The sequence below is a fragment of the Physcomitrium patens genome, chromosome 15 (assembly GCF_059467195.1).
Source record: "Physcomitrium patens ecotype Gransden chromosome 15, ASM5946719v1, whole genome shotgun sequence".
Taxonomy (NCBI): domain Eukaryota; kingdom Viridiplantae; phylum Streptophyta; class Bryopsida; order Funariales; family Funariaceae; genus Physcomitrium; species Physcomitrium patens.
In genome coordinates, this window is record NC_143424.1 from 9,220,983 (window position 1) to 9,239,150 (window position 18,168).

Here is an 18,168-nt window from a genome sequence, read left to right on the forward strand (position 1 = left end):
TAAGAAATCCAATCTATCTGAGGATTATATTTTTTAAATAAGAATAATCCTAAAATAACTAGATTGAATGGAGATCTTATTATATTAAATATTACTATACTATTATGATCTTTAATTCCTACATCTAAAAGAATAATTTTATGTGTAATATCTCTATAAGATAGTAAACGACCATCTATGACTTCTATATGTATAAGTTTAGTTTTTTTTATTAACAATATTTCTTATTTTTTGAAAAAACTTTTGTTTATAAAATAGGCTAAGGCTCCTAAATCTATAAAAGCTAAGACTTTGTGATTTTTTGGTCATAAATAAACTTCTATTATAAAACAAAGTAAAAAAATTGAAGAGAGAATAGACCCTTTATTGGGATTTATGAAAGATTCTAGTCGCATGATTCCTATTGTAGCTAGAGAAATTTATTTTTTGATACATTATCTTCTTTGGCAACCATGCTTCATATTTCATAGTTACATTGTTTCTTTGGATAATATTGAGTAGTATGTTTAGCTTCTTTACAATATAAGCATAAGCCTTTTTGACATTGTTGAGTCTTTTCTTGCTCCGTAAAAGATTTAAAATGTATTATATTAATTTTTATCAATTTTGGCCTTGATTAATTAATTTTTGAAAACTTAAAAGCTATTGTCATTGTTTGACTTATTTCTCTTTAGCCAAGTCTTTATTCTTGACATCTTTCAAATAATCAAGATTATTTGTTTAAAAGTAGGAAGTTTGTAAACTTCAAAATATAACAATAAAAATAGAATATTTTATTTATTTCTAAAATAAGATATAAATAATAAATTGGCATCCTTATTAAATTATCAAGAACAAAAATCTCAAGAAAAAAAATCCTCAATATATTCTTCTATCACTCAAAAGAACTAAAAATTCACTCAAAGATAATATAATATTAAATTAGAATAGCTATTGCCAAAGACATGAAGACTAAAAAGACTTTAAATAAGACTAAAGACTAAAAAGGCATCAATAAGAATGAAGGAGGCTTCACTCTTGCCTCTATATATACTCATAACTACGATCTATATGGCGATGTTCTATATGACCTCTAAAACATGTTGACTTTGCAAAACATGTTGTCATGATATAAAATGGCTAATAGATGAAAATGTGAAGAAAATATCATATTTTTGAAGATCTTATTTGAAATATATTATAACAAATTATCTTAGAAAAATAGATAATAGGCAAGGGATAGAAAAATTAAATGTGCTAATACTGATTTTTTGCAAAATAGGCTTCTATTCACTTTGTAAGACCACAAATAGAGCAAAATAAGGTAGATTAGAAAAATAAACAATATAAGTACCTTTAAAAAGAAGTTAAGAGTAGTTTGTAGCAAAAATTACCTTAGAAACTCAAGAATTGATACCAAGAGAGGACCGGTTACCAACGAGGATCAAAATCAGACCTTGAGGCATAAAACCAAGCCTTAACGATGTTTTTGGGATTTTTTTGGAGATTAGAGAGTAAGATTTGGGAGTTGAATTGATGAGGTTTCTTTGATCATTGATTTGGAGTGATTTAAGTATGTATTAACTTTGTAAGAGCTTTACAAAGTTATAGTTTGTTTTGGATGACTTTGAATTTGTGAAATAAAATAGGAGATACTTTTTGGAGAATTTTGTAAGTTTGGCAATAGATCTATGAATAAAATTTAAAGAATTTGTGGATACATATGTTTTCAATATATTTTGTAAGTTTGAGCTTGATCAGAGAGTTGAATTGTGGATTATTAAGGTTTAAGTGCATTGAAGTCTTAGAAAATAGAATTTTAGGTTCAATGAGGGTTTCTAAGATTTCTCCAATCTTAATTCTTCATAGTACTTAAATACAAGCCTCTTCATAGTACTTAAATATAAGCCAATGTCTTTCAACCTTCTTTTATATAAATTAATTTTGAAGGATAGAACTTCATTACCTTGGTTTCTTTCACTTGTAGCAAACATGAAGCCTTGAACCAATTTTCTATCTTCCTCTTATACAAGCATTTTTTTTCTTTTGAATACCTAGTTTTAGATAATATATCTACCACCGAGTTCTTTTTATCTATGACATGGACCAAAATAGAAGTTAAAGACTTAATAAAAGTAATCCAACTAAGCATGGTAATATTTAGTATAATAAAATTAGAAACCATTCCAAATAGAGGCAAGAAATTAGTCTCCATTACCACATGAGCATCTATTAAATAATTTCTTTCAACCTTTAATGCAATAAGTACACATCAAAGCATTCTTTTCACTTATGAATAAGCTCTTTGATTCTCAATGAGAATCCTTGCTCCAAACCTAATTGTAAATTGATTACCTTCCTTATCATCTTGTCCAATAGTCCATCCAATGGCTATGGAACTTGTATTAATTTTCAATATCACCAATCTTCCACAATTATAATCTACTTGCCTTAACAGTAGTGGTAATTTTAAAACCACCTTTAATTCATCTATAGCCATCTCTTGCTTTTATTCCATATAAGTTTTTTTTTCTTTCAATAACTAATACAAAGGCTCTACAATATGAGCATAATAGGAAATCTATATTTAATAAAATATACAAGCACTCAAAATCTTCTTACCTTAGTAGTGCTTCTATATACCTTCATCTTTGCTATGGCATCTATCTTCTTTAGATTTGATTTTTTTTATAGCTTCTGCATAAATATCCAATAATCATAATTTCTTTAAATCTAAATGTAGATTTTTTTAAAAATAAAGTAAGATTTATATCTTCAATTTTCTTTAAAATATGATCCACATCTTTAATATGTTCCTTTATAAATGTATGCCATCCATCTTCTTTTAAAGTCAAATCTTTGGTCTCTTCCTTGCAATCTTTGATTGGAACATCATCCAAAAAAAGTATGATCTTTTCTAGCACAAACTCTCTTAAAATTTGATTTACTTATTTAGAGAGCATCTTTAGAAACTTTTCCTTCCCTACCTCAGTCAAAAAATCACCTCTTCCAATCTTCAACTTTTCCAAAGACTCCTTTATAAATTTGTAACCAATCTTTCTTAATTCCTTCAATTTCGGCTCTATGGTAGCTTGTTTGATATGCTCTTTAGTGTCTTTAGGCAATTAAGTTGTCATGGGCTTCACCTTCTTGGCCATAGTCTTATATTTAATGTGCACTATAGCCTCTTCTAATATTATATGATTATTAATTATTCCAAGCCTCTTAGAAAATTCAAAAACCTCTTCATATATTTATCTTGAATGAAGCTCTACAATAACATTAGATCCATCTTCATCCATATATAAAGCCATTCCTTCTAAAAATTTCATATAATCAACTTCAAATCCTTCTTCTTTAGTAACACCTAAAATGCACTCACTACTTGAAATTACATCCAACTTTTTTAAATATTTCTCATATTTCTTTATCTAACTCTTATACATATGACTCAAGTCTCCAACTCTTTGAAATCTCAAAACCTCTAAAGTTGTCAAACCCAAAAATCCACACTCAAAAATATCTACATTAATAAGTGTATAGATAAAAGATTCACTTGCATTCTTATACTTCCATGCTATACAGGCATTCTTTAAAAATCCGAAAATTCTTTATTGATCTTTAAAAAAGTTTTTTTCAATTGGTCACTATTTTGTTCATGATCCGGCCATATTGTACGAAATTGTGTCAATATTTTTCCATCATAGTTTCTAATCCTTGTATGATGAAAGCCATCATCTAAGACTTTGGTCTCCATTCTCGTAGCTATGATATAAGATTGTCATAAAATCACTAAGTAAGTAGCAAAATTTTACACAAAGAAATATTGATCCACTTCTATATCTCCAAACTTTGTTCTAATTCTCAAACATGCTCCATATAAATCACCTTGCTCATCATTCGTGGCTTTCAATATCCATCCATGGTTAACATCAATAGACTATTTTTTCATTTCATAAATCTTCTTTCACATGATGTTGATCTCTGAACTATAATCAATAAGTGCCAAGGTGTGCTCCTTGAGATCTCACTTGAGCCTCCATCATAGATGAAAAGAATGTACAAATTTAGCACTCATCTTCTCACCCTCAAATCTCTCATAAAAAGTAAAATTAGATATATTTATTTCACTTATATCTATTCTATGCTCTATTTCTTTGCCACTTCTTGTTCTTTATTGATCTTTGCATCTACTATAGCTTAGAGTAGTCACCTCTTTCTTCTTTTCAATTAGAATCTCTTGAAATCTAGGTGTACAAATCTCTTAGTCATCTTTTTTGATCAAATAGGAGTTTAATGCCTTTACCATAATTACATTTGCCATCATTTACATCTTTCTTTTAATGACATCAATGATAAGCTCATAGAAGTCCTTCTTTATAATACCAAGTGCCTCTCTCAAGGTGAATCCAATTTGGCATTAAAAATATTCTCTTATAAAATTTCCTTCATATTAATAGAACTTTTAATATCCAATTGAAGCTTATAGAAACGACCCTTATATTTAGGCTTATTTGAATCTTTCTTTTCTTTATCTTTTGCTCCACTTTCTTAAGCTCAAAGTCCATTCTTTAATTGAGATAAAGATATTGTTTGTACTTATAGATAGAAAGATCCTTCTTTTCTTTGAATAGGCTTTCTAATTCTTGGTGGTTTCCTCTTATTAGAGAATTCTACTACATCTTTAGAGTACCTAGTTCTCTTTTCCTTTACAATGACATCTTGGTCCTTCAAATCCTTATTGCCATTTAAAAAGGCTTTGATGCTAATAGCATCAATTGGGTTATTTTAATCCATTACTTTTTTAATGGCTTTTGCTTTTCTAACCATAGCCTCTCTTGGTGGCCTTAAAATAGCTATTATGCTCCCAATTTCTACTTCAATGAGATAAGACTCAACCTCTTTTATATACAATCTACTTACTCTCTTTATATAGTCCTCTACAAGCTTTTTTATACCTCTTTTTCTAAAATTGAGCTCCAAAAGTTGTCTCTTAGTAGTAAATCTTATTCTATATTTTTTAAAGAAGATAAACTCCTTTTTTTAAGTCTTCATTATAATTTGAGCAATCTTTTCTTTCATGCTCAGGACTATCATAATACATGTACTTCTTAATAAATCCCTTTGATTCATAGGATGCATGCAAAGATGTGGCTCTTTGGCTCTTCTTCAATTCATTGATTTCTACTCTCAATTCTCTCATGTCTTTAATCAACTTTTTAAGAGTATTTTCAAAAAAAATCTTATATGTCTCTTAGATTAGAGTAGATGTTATTGAATTCAACAATGCAACAATAATTGTATTACGTCTAATAGAATCTCAAATAAACTTTAAGTAAATCACAATAAATTTAATCAAACTTTGATCAATGCAACATAAATTTAAAAGAAATTATAAAAAAAATGTAAAAAGTCCTAAAATAATCTCAAAGAAAAATAATAAGAATTCTTTAAAAAATATAAAAATAAATCTTTAAAGAAATAACAATAATCTTAAAGAAGTTTTAAAAATAAAAATTTTTAAAGTAATAATAAAGAATCCTAAAGAAATATTAGAAATATGAATCTTAAATCCTAATCAAATCTTAATTTAATTCTAATAAAATCATAATGAACTTTAATCAAATCTTAGATCAAATCCTAATTGAAACCCTAATTGAATCTTTATCAAATCTTAAGTCAAATTCTAATGAAATCTTTATGAATCCTAAATCCTAGATAAATCTTAAATGAGATCTTAAGCAAATTCTAATCAAATTCTTAATCTTAAACAAACTCTTAATAAATCCTATAGCAAATTGAAACTTCAACAATTAATAATCAAACCGTTGATATCAACTCAAAAATTTTACACTTCTTAATATCTTAGTTAGAAACAAGCACAAGAAAGATGAAATCCATTGCACTTATCAATTGAGAGAAATGCAAGATAATCCAATTGGATATTGAATGGCCTCCTATTTCAATCCAAATGCTGAATTTCTAGTGCCAATATCTCTTTTTGAACCATTGAATTGCTTTCAAAATTTATTTGAACATTGAAAATCAAGTCTAGCATCTATGTAAAAATAATTCACTTCAATCCAATAAATAGATTATTGAAGATCTTAGAAACACTCATTGACCTTCAAACTCCAATTTTTGAGATCTCAATCTATAAAAACCCTCATACACTTCAATCTAATCATTTGATTGACCTAAAATTTGCATACACATTTATAATTAGTACACCAACATATTTTTTTAAATTTTACTTATATATACACCACAAAAAATAAGAAAATCTCAAATTTATAAACATATTTTTATTTCTTAAATCCTCATTCTACCAAAAATATCACTAACTTCAAAAATCCTTCAAAATTTCAATATTGATTCAAATGATATGCAAATAATGCTTAAAAATCTCTTTCCTAGTTTTCTCTAAAATTCCACTCTTTGATCTACAAAAGAACCATGGAATTACCATATGGATGCAATATTTTGTCTCAAGATTTGATTTTGATCTTAGTTGACAATTGGTCTTCTCTGGATATCAATTTTTAGTAATTTAAGGTAATTTTTAGTTTAACCTATTTTTAAGTCTCTCTTAAACATGCCTATATTAAATTCTTATCTCATATATTTTGATTTGGCTCATTTATACCTCTACAAAGTAAATAGAAGTTTCTTCTATAAAAAATAATATTAAGATTAAATCTTTTATTATCTTTTTATTATTTATCCTTATTTTTCTATTATATCTTTCTACTATTTTCTTTTAAAATACCATCCAATTTTTTTATTTTTTACTATAATGTCATATTATCACATGACAGTGTATCTTGTAAAGTCAACATGTTTTGAAGGTCCTATAAGACATCACCCTATAGTTCCTAGTTAAGATTATATATGGAAGCAAGAGTGAAGTCTTCTTCACTCTTATCAACAACTTTTTAATCTTTAGTCTTATTTTAAGACTTTTTAATCTTCTTGTCTTTAACAATAGCTATTTTAGTTTAATATTATATCATCTTTGAATAAACTTTTAGTCCTTTTGAGTGATATAAGAATATATGGAGGATTTCTTTCTTTAAGATTCATATCCTTGACACATGCCTCTACCACCTAGCTATATTCTCCCAATTTTTTGATCTTCTTCTACTATAGTCTTAACTGTCATCTTAATTCGAATCTTTTTTTATTATCTTAATTCTACTCTTCTTACTTCTTTACTGTAATATCTATTATAATATTTGGACCTAAGTGTCTTGATGCCTTTGATGCAAAGTATTGCTCTTCTAATGTAGTAATTATTGTAACATTTGTACCAAAGTGCCGCCTCTTCTACAGCTCTGTTGTAGCAGCTTGCTTTACATTTGCAACAAAGTAATACCTCTCTTGTCCATCTTCCTACAATTTATATTGAAGTAAAGTACTAAAAAAATTACTCTTTTATTGTAGCACTTTGTTGTTCTTTTTATTCCTCCATCATAGCAATTGTAACTAATACCAAGGCAAAGTACTAAAAAATACATTTTTTTGCTATTGAACTTGTTGTAGCACTTTGTCATCTTTATTCCTTCTATAGAACTACATTCTTAACAAAGTACCACCACTTCTATTCCTTCTCTACAGTTATATTTTTAACAAAGTACTATGTCTCTTATTCTTCTGCTAAAATTGTATTCACATCATCTCTTCATTACCTTGGTTCTTTTACTATAATTACCTCTTTAACTATGCACTTTTTAACTCAATTTGCATGAAATTGGATTTTATTTTCTTCTTCCTTAGCTAATCTCTATTATTTTTTATTTTTTAAATTCTTTTAATCTCTTCAATTAAAAATACAACTTAGCCTTGAGATCTTTCAAGGCAATGTTATCTATGGATATAAAGAAGATCAAATTTTAGTCAGCTAGATCTATTGTCTTCAATATTTTTGCTTTTGCCATCTTGTTTGTGGCTAGCCTTTATATATACAACTTCCCTTCTCTCTACATTGATCACAATTGGTCATCTTTGGCTACTTTTTTTTCTCCTTAGCTAATCTTTAAATATCCTCTCTACTTTTGGAATTTCCGCATTCCTTTATTTTGATCCCATCTCACTTTCTTGGCTTACATTTTTTTTTCATTCCATCAATACAATCATTTTCCAAGGCACATTCTTTAGGTGCCTTTGTCTTTAGAATTAGAGGCTTTGTTTGCAACCATCTATTAGCTCATTTTTTATGTTCTTTTTTAAAAATTCAGTAATGCTTATATCCAAAAGAATTCCCCCTCTTACTCTTTTGCTTATACAAATTATATGCACAGTTGAAGGTATTAGCCACACTTGTATTACAGTTGCACAATTTTTACACTTGTATGTAAATAGTGATCTACTTACTTACATTAAATTTCATATTACCTCATTTAGTCTCCAATGAATATTGAGGCCTTGTATCTACAAGCCTATATTCATTATAGTGATGTAAAACTCACTTCAAAAACATCCCAACACTATTTTAATTTCCAATAATCATATCTTACAATACATTTAATATACTCTTCCACAATTATTCTTCTTCTTTGTAGCAATATATCTTGTCCTTCATTCCAAGGTGTACTAGACCACTATTCTTTGCAATTCTTAAATCTAGTTTCTTACCTACCATGATAAAGTCTATCTAAAAATTTGAAGATCTAATCAAAATCCGGATGCCCTAACCATAGAAGGAAGAAGGAAACTTTATGGTAGGCTGTCAAGAACATCCTTTATCTTATGATGATTGGCCTCACTGCAAATGTTTAATGGACTACAATAGAATCCTTAACAAGACTACAATAGTTGAACCTATTATTGACACCAATGGTAGCCATGCTCCTAGACACTTTTTATTTTCTTGGAAGTATATAATTATTACAAATTAATATGAATCACTAAAATATATTGTGTGAAATTCATAAAACTTATAATGAAGTCTTAATTTCTTTATATAGCAAACATTAGTATTTTATGTACATATCAAATAATCATTTAAAATAAAAAATAAGCACATAATTAATTATGACATGTTCTTTTTTTATAATAAAGATTTTAATAATCTTTATAAATTTGGTAATTTTATTTTTTACAAAATATTTCTGCATTGGACTTAAGAGAGTTAAAGTAACAACTTAATTCTTCAAATAATTAGTTCAAATTCCAGATAAATTATTCTACATTTTTATTTTGGCATCTAATTATAACTTGAAATTCAATACATTTTCTAAGTGCTAAAAATTATTTTTAATAATACAAAAATATACTTCAATTCAATTATAAATTAATTAGTAATATTTATAACGAAAGTGATTGAAACACACATACTTTTTATGAAGAGAATCAATGACCATATCAAAATTTTGCAAACATTATTACAGATTGAAATTGATTCTTTTTCACATTGATTTAAGAACTTTACCATATAAGGTATTAGATACACAGTTCTATTAAAAAAAAATTATGAAAATTTCCATAAAAAGATTCTAGTCTTTCAATTTAAAACCTTTCATTTCTTACAAAACTACACATTGATAAATCTATCACATCCATGATTTTAAGGATGATTTAAAAACATGTAAATAAAAATTAACATGGAGATCTAAATACAAAAATCGATATTAATATATATATATATATATAAATATATATAATATTTAATTTTTTTCCATGTTTAACTTTATCTTTAATTTCATAATATATATTTTGATTTATAGTTACATAATAAATTAAGATTTTAAAAAGATTTTTTAAAAGCATCAACTAATTTTTGAAAGTAATATCTTTATGTCATTTTTAGCTTAATTCAAAATAATATTACTATAATTTTTTAATTTCTTTATAATTCTATCATTCTAATTTTTTTTACAAAACTAATATATGAACTATTAAATATAATAATATAAAAATAGGATTTATTTTTCTATAGAAAACTAAAAAAGATGTAAAAAATTAAAAAATTAATAAAGCTTAGACAAGTATCAATCAAAAAATAATAATAGAAAAGTTCATTAATGTTAATTTCAAAATATGATTAAAAATATGATTTAGAAATATTATTTATAGGATTAAAAAAAATCTATCAAAAACTATCTATAAAATTACAAAGTTAATAATATTTTAGAATATAAAATGACAACACAAGTACTGTAAAATAAAAAAAATAAAGATGATATCTTTTTATAATTATAAAAATACTATTAAAGAAAAATTTATCTTAAATTTATATTTGCTCGTCATATTTAATATTATACATAAATTAATAAAACATGGATACATAACATTAAAAATCTCCAATAAGAATATTTTATAACATAATAGATCATGAATATAATAAAAAAATCAATACTAATATATGATAAAATGAATCATATAAATTTACTTTATTTTTTATTTAATATATTTTTTATTTAATATATTTTTTATTTTATTAATTTAATATCCTAAACCTTATTATTAAAATATATTTTTAAAAATATATATACTTATCAATTATGATATTTAATTTTTTTATAATATTTAAAATTTTCTAATATCCACCATTTTTAAGATAGCTTGATTACAAGTTTTTTTTAATATTATACTAATATCCATAGAATCAAGCTATATATACACTTCAAATTTCTATATGCACATCAATTATGTCTATATGGACATCCAAGGCTTTTAATTGGTTGTTTTATTTTAAATCGCTTACAAAAGGATTTAAAGACAACTTCCTTTCCATCTTCTTTTTTTCAATGCAATTTCCAATCTTGAAGCCAATTATAGACTTTCTTCTCTTATTTCTTGTATTGACGTAGATCCAAGTTATGGCACAAGTCTTGAACTTCCTTCCCTTATTCATTCACTTGGTGGAGATCCCAATCCTAGAGCAATCCCAAACCAAGTTCTAGACCTCCTCCCTTTCTCCTTGACAATTGTTGGTCAAATTTGCAAACCATCTAATTACAAAAACTCTACTTTTCTAAGGTGTGCATATTAAAAATTAGAGTATGCATAGAACAACTTAGAACATACATGTAACATGAGTTGTATCCATATACTTCATTATAAGAACACCTCATTTGCATACAACAAATTCTCAATGAACAATTTTGAAATCCAAAAATTTATATTAATTTAAAAATAAAATAAATATAAATATAAATATAAAAATTTCCTATCTCTTAAATGCTTGTGTTTTTTTTATCTAATTCAAAACTTCAATCTACACTTCAAACAATCTAATGACAACTATGTATTTAGTCTTTTTCAATTCTCTTAACACCATTAATACCATAGTTAGAAAATCTACCACATCAATTAACTTCTTTCCTTCTTATTTTCTTTTTTTGTTTTGATTCTTGCCAAATTATAGATTTACCAAATATAAAACATTTTACTTCCATTTGGCAACCATGTAAGGTCCAGATCAAGCCACTTGTATGATGCTCAAACTTCCTATCATGTCATTCCTCCAATCTTGAACTTTTTTGCTTGGCATTCACTTTATTCACCTTTTTTGCTTGCTTTTTGTTCATAAATTTTTATATTTTCCTATATCAACAATCCTTTAATTTAACCTCATATTGAACTCTCTATAAAATACAAAACCAAAAAAATGCACATTCAAAATTTATATAAATAAGAATACACAAATAGTTTCTAGTTGCTTATATTCTAAGTACCAACTATGTTCAGCATGTACTTCAATGCCACCATGACAATGATGTACTTGCAATGATACCATTTAATGAATGAACTTCAGCTCCCTAAAAACCCCTAAACACTAAATCGCCACTAATGAATATGTTGGCATGACTTACGTACCTTTGAACGAAATACTACGACAATCCAATTTTTGGCATCAAGTGTGCACAAAAACATACACAAAAACCCTAGTGCCTACTATTTCTGAAGATGTGCATCATGTGCAAAACGGCTGAAGGTGCTAGGCTACCAATTCTACCCTTCTGACCGCAGCACTGGATTCCATGCCCTCAGCTTCAGCTCGGAGAGCACAAACGTTGAAGTGGAATCCACGCATGGGTGTGCTGTGCTGCTTCAGCCGGTCGCAGGGCACGGCGAGGCGAGGAAGGAAGGGAGGGAGGGGTGGGAAGATACCCTGTGGAGCTGGTGGATGATACCCGCCAACACCCGGGGTTTAATTTGGGCTTTAGAAACTTCCAGTGCGCGGCAGTTTGGTCTGAAACATCTGCTGGAGAGCGCATCCCTTAGGGTTGGGTTGGCCTGAACTTGGAAGCTTCAACTGTTTCGCTTCCTCAGGGTGCTTCTTTGTCCTTGCTGCGATTTCGTTCATGTTTTAGCAGCAATCACCGGGTGGATTTGGTTTCTCTGTCTGGTTTGCATTGTTGCTTTCTCCGGGGCGTTTAGCGGCAGGCGCGATGTCGGGGTTCCATCTGCCGAGCAACTATGGCATGCAGGGGATGCTCAAGGAGGGGCACAAGCTGATCTCCGGGTTGGAGGAGGCGGTGTTAAAGAACATCGAGGCTTGCCAGCAGGTGTCGAAGATCGCGTCGAGCTCGTTGGGGCCGAATGGCATGAACAAGATGGTGATCAACCACTTGGACAAGCTGTTCGTGACAAACGACGCGGGGACCATTCTGCAGGAGCTGGAGGTGCAGCACCCCGCGGCCAAGGTTTTGGTGCTGGCAGCGAAGGCGCAGCAGGAGGAGATTGGCGATGCAGCGAATCTGGTGGTGTCTTTTGCTGGGGAGCTTCTGGGCGGCGCAGAGCAGCTCATCCGGACCGGGTTGCATCCCAGCGAGATTGTGACGGGTTACGCGAAGGCCAGCCTCAAGTGTTTGGAGATCTTGGAGAAGGAGCTGGTGGTGCCCGGGTCGGATACCATGGACGTGCGCAACCCCGAGGAGGTGGTGCATCGGATGAAGTCCGCGGTTGCGAGCAAACAGTATGGCCAGGAAAGCATTCTGTGCCCTTTGATTGCCGATGCTTGCATCCAGGTGTGTCCGAAGAATCCGATGAACTTCAACGTCGACAATGTCCGCGTTGCGAAAATTCTGGGAGGAGGGATCCATGATTCTCAGGTTGTGCGGGGCATGGTTCTGAAGAGCGAGTCTGTGGGCACCATCAAGAAAGCTCAGAACGCGAAGGTGGCCGTTTTTGGAGGTGGCGTGGACACGGCTGCGACGGAGACGAAAGGAACCGTGCTCATCAACAGCGGCGCCGAGCTGGAAAACTACGCTAAGACCGAGGAGGCTAAAGTTGAGGAGTTAATAAAATCCATAGCAGCTTCGGGTGCCACAGTTATTGTCAGCGGTGGTGCTGTTGGCGAGATGGCTCTGCATTTTTGTGAGCGTTATAAGTTGATGGTGGTGAAGATCGCTTCCAAGTTTGAGCTACGTCGTTTTTGTCGCACTACGGGTGCAGTATCTCTGGTTAAACTGCAGCAGCCAACCCCGGACGAGTTAGGGTTTGCAGACTCTGTCGTTGTGGAAGAGCTCGGAGGCACCAGGGTTACCGTTGTTAAGAACGAAACGGGTGGGAACCTGGTTGCAACGTTAGTGATCCGCGGAAGCACGGACAGCTTGTTGGATGACGTGGAGCGAGCAGTCGATGATGGTGTGAACTCGTACAAGGCCATGTGCCGGGACAGTAAGTTAGTGCCTGGAGCTGGTGCGACGGAGATCGAGTTGGCCAAGAGATTGAAGGAATACGGTGCCATGGAGGCAGGCCTCGTTCAATATGCGATCGACAAGTATGCCGACAGTCTGGAAGTTGTCCCTCGCATTCTTGCTGAGAACGCAGGTCTCAATTCCACCGACGTGATTTCTTCTCTGTACGCTGCGCATGCGGCCAATCGAACCAGCGCTGGTGTAGACATTGAAACCGGGTCCATAGTGGACCAGGATCATGAGGCCGGGGTGTGGGATCTACTAACTCCCAAGTATTGGGCATTGAAGCTAGCCACAGATGCCGCCTGCACGGTGCTTCGGGTAGACCAAATCATCATGGCCAAGCAGGCAGGAGGACCCAAGCCCAGGGCCGGCGACGGAGGAGACGAGGACTAGAAATTGGAGGGGATGAAGACGGTTGCCTTATTAGCGCAAGCATGGGGTCCAAGGAGTTAATGATGCTTAGCACGTTTCTGTAGATCCTTAAGGTTTCAGTTGAAAACCTTGGCCGGAGGACCCTTTTAGTTCTATGTCTGCTTGGTCGTATCGCCACCTTCTCATGGAAGGGTGAAGTCCCACGCTTTATTTTTTGGGTGCATGCCGGCAGACGGGAGTAGCTACAACCTCTAGTTTTGATGTTCTAACAAGACGACATGCGAGGTGCACCTTGAAAAGTGACAAAATGGGGTTGATTTGAGTAGGCCATACATTTTTCCACCTGGAGGGCAGTTTTGTCCAAAGAAGTTCTTTAAGAATGTACGTGTTTCATGTATGTAGTTCGTTCTTCTTGCTTACCAGTGGCGTCATCTGTGGAGCTACTTCCTACGAATCTGTGATGCCGAGAGATGTTCTGAGAATTTTGTTGGGTTGTTGGCGTTTGTGTAGAGGTTCTGATCTCTACAACCTATCATTCTTGTTCGTATCTGGCTTCATCTGCATTGGGACACTGGCAGGTTTTGAGAGGGCCCGGGCTGCGAGGCATTACCAGTTTTGTTTTTCTGCACAGAGTGGGTGTCGGTCAAAGCAAACATTACATGAGATTTTCCTTCGCTGGAAAGATGTCAGCCTCAAACCAGCCCTTGCCCCTTTCATGAGCGTGTGCTGACCGGTTTACTGGGACCCGATTAGTTTTGCAATTGTACAGTTGGCGAAGAAAGGCGGAACAATAGTCCGTTGTGTAGGTGTCAGAATGAGTATGGATAGTTGACCTGGTTTATTTCATCTGATATGTTTTTTTCTGAAGAATGTATTTGCCTACATTATGCACTGTTGCTTTTTCTTTAATATTTATTTTGTTCTGTTTTTTTTGTTTTTATCCAAATTATTGTGCTATTATTAGGAATCTAGGCAAGTTTGTAAATATTTAGATTACTAAATTTTATTTTGTATTTTTGGTTTTATTTCTATTTTAATCGTGAATTTATTTCTTATACTGTTCCATGGAATTAGTTGTTGAAACACTCCATTGTTAAAAGGGAACAAACAAACAATATTTATATTTTGGCATGGTTTATCCACTTAATTCTTTACAAGTTCTAGGACAACAATATTCTCTAGAGGTTTGGCATGAATTATACCTCCAACAAAAGTGCAAGAAATTAGAGGGCAAAGACTTGGTGTTTGACAAGTCAGAAAAGATCTATGACTTTGACGGTGTATACTAAAACCAGCAACCATATTTCTTTCTTGGGTGACAACTTTAAAGATTAATACAAATTAAACATGATCCACCACTTTGTACAATTGCAAAACTAATCGGGTCCCAGTAAACCGGTCAGCACACGCTCATGAAAGGGGCAAGGGCTGGTTTGAGGCTGACATCTTTCCAGCGAAGGAAAATCTCATGTAATGTTTGCTTTGACCGACACCCACTCTGTGCAGAAAAACAAAACTGGTAATGCCTCGCAGCCCGGGCCCTCTCAAAACCTGCCAGTGTCCCAATGCAGATGAAGCCAGATACGAACAAGAATGATAGGTTGTAGAGATCAGAACCTCTACACAAACGCCAACAACCCAACAAAATTCTCAGAACATCTCTCGGCATCACAGATTCGTAGGAAGTAGCTCCACAGATGACGCCACTGGTAAGCAAGAAGAACGAACTACATACATGAAACACGTACATTCTTAAAGAACTTCTTTGGACAAAACTGCCCTCCAGGTGGAAAAATGTATGGCCTACTCAAATCAACCCCATTTTGTCACTTTTCAAGGTGCACCTCGCATGTCGTCTTGTTAGAACATCAAAACTAGAGGTTGTAGCTACTCCCGTCTGCCGGCATGCACCCAAAAAATAAAGCGTGGGACTTCACCCTTCCATGAGAAGGTGGCGATACGACCAAGCAGACATAGAACTAAAAGGGTCCTCCGGCCAAGGTTTTCAACTGAAACCTTAAGGATCTACAGAAACGTGCTAAGCATCATTAACTCCTTGGACCCCATGCTTGCGCTAATAAGGCAACCGTCTTCATCCCCTCCAATTTCTAGTCCTCGTCTCCTCCGTCGCCGGCCCTGGGCTTGGGTCCTCCTGCCTGCTTGGCCATGATGATTTGGTCTACCCGAAGCACCGTGCAGGCGGCATCTGTGGCTAGCTTCAATGCCCAATACTTGGGAGTTAGTAGATCCCACACCCCGGCCTCATGATCCTGGTCCACTATGGACCCGGTTTCAATGTCTACACCAGCGCTGGTTCGATTGGCCGCATGCGCAGCGTACAGAGAAGAAATCACGTCGGTGGAATTGAGACCTGCGTTCTCAGCAAGAATGCGAGGGACAACTTCCAGACTGTCGGCATACTTGTCGATCGCATATTGAACGAGGCCTGCCTCCATGGCACCGTATTCCTTCAATCTCTTGGCCAACTCGATCTCCGTCGCACCAGCTCCAGGCACTAACTTACTGTCCCGGCACATGGCCTTGTACGAGTTCACACCATCATCGACTGCTCGCTCCACGTCATCCAACAAGCTGTCCGTGCTTCCGCGGATCACTAACGTTGCAACCAGGTTCCCACCCGTTTCGTTCTTAACAACGGTAACCCTGGTGCCTCCGAGCTCTTCCACAACGACAGAGTCTGCAAACCCTAACTCGTCCGGGGTTGGCTGCTGCAGTTTAACCAGAGATACTGCACCCGTAGTGCGACAAAAACGACGTAGCTCAAACTTGGAAGCGATCTTCACCACCATCAACTTATAACGCTCACAAAAATGCAGAGCCATCTCGCCAACAGCACCACCGCTGACAATAACTGTGGCACCCGAAGCTGCTATGGATTTTATTAACTCCTCAACTTTAGCCTCCTCGGTCTTAGCGTAGTTTTCCAGCTCGGCGCCGCTGTTGATGAGCACGGTTCCTTTCGTCTCCGTCGCAGCCGTGTCCACGCCACCTCCAAAAACGGCCACCTTCGCGTTCTGAGCTTTCTTGATGGTGCCCACAGACTCGCTCTTCAGAACCATGCCCCGCACAACCTGAGAATCATGGATCCCTCCTCCCAGAATTTTCGCAACGCGGACATTGTCGACGTTGAAGTTCATCGGATTCTTCGGACACACCTGGATGCAAGCATCGGCAATCAAAGGGCACAGAATGCTTTCCTGGCCATACTGTTTGCTCGCAACCGCGGACTTCATCCGATGCACCACCTCCTCGGGGTTGCGCACGTCCATGGTATCCGACCCGGGCACCACCAGCTCCTTCTCCAAGATCTCCAAACACTTGAGGCTGGCCTTCGCGTAACCCGTCACAATCTCGCTGGGATGCAACCCGGTCCGGATGAGCTGCTCTGCGCCGCCCAGAAGCTCCCCAGCAAAAGACACCACCAGATTCGCTGCATCGCCAATCTCCTCCTGCTGCGCCTTCGCTGCCAGCACCAAAACCTTGGCCGCGGGGTGCTGCACCTCCAGCTCCTGCAGAATGGTCCCCGCGTCGTTTGTCACGAACAGCTTGTCCAAGTGGTTGATCACCATCTTGTTCATGCCATTCGGCCCCAACGAGCTCGACGCGATCTTCGACACCTGCTGGCAAGCCTCGATGTTCTTTAACACCGCCTCCTCCAACCCGGAGATCAGCTTGTGCCCCTCCTTGAGCATCCCCTGCATGCCATAGTTGCTCGGCAGATGGAACCCCGACATCGCGCCTGCCGCTAAACGCCCCGGAGAAAGCAACAATGCAAACCAGACAGAGAAACCAAATCCACCCGGTGATTGCTGCTAAAACATGAACGAAATCGCAGCAAGGACAAAGAAGCACCCTGAGGAAGCGAAACAGTTGAAGCTTCCAAGTTCAGGCCAACCCAACCCTAAGGGATGCGCTCTCCAGCAGATGTTTCAGACCAAACTGCCGCGCACTGGAAGTTTCTAAAGCCCAAATTAAACCCCGGGTGTTGGCGGGTATCATCCACCAGCTCCACAGGGTATCTTCCCACCCCTCCCTCCCTTCCTTCCTCGCCTCGCCGTGCCCTGCGACCGGCTGAAGCAGCACAGCACACCCATGCGTGGATTCCACTTCAACGTTTGTGCTCTCCGAGCTGAAGCTGAGGGCATGG

At 34.9% G+C, this 18,168-nt stretch overlaps 2 protein-coding genes across 2 annotated transcripts; one reads left to right on the forward strand and one right to left on the reverse strand.

Moving 5' to 3' along the window:
- Positions 1-12,180: 12,180 nt before the first annotated feature.
- LOC112292690 (T-complex protein 1 subunit theta) lies at positions 12,181-14,419 on the forward strand. The gene has a single exon (XM_024541436.3). The coding sequence runs from the start codon at positions 12,375-12,377 to the stop codon at positions 14,019-14,021; it is 1,647 nt and encodes a 548-aa protein (XP_024397204.1). The 5' UTR covers positions 12,181-12,374; the 3' UTR covers positions 14,022-14,419.
- Positions 14,420-15,710: 1,291 nt separating this feature from the next.
- Positions 15,711-17,949, reverse strand: LOC112292691 (T-complex protein 1 subunit theta). Its single transcript, XM_024541437.3, has one exon. The coding sequence runs from the start codon at positions 17,753-17,755 to the stop codon at positions 16,109-16,111; it is 1,647 nt and encodes a 548-aa protein (XP_024397205.1). The 5' UTR covers positions 17,756-17,949; the 3' UTR covers positions 15,711-16,108.
- Positions 17,950-18,168: the final 219 nt, after the last annotated feature.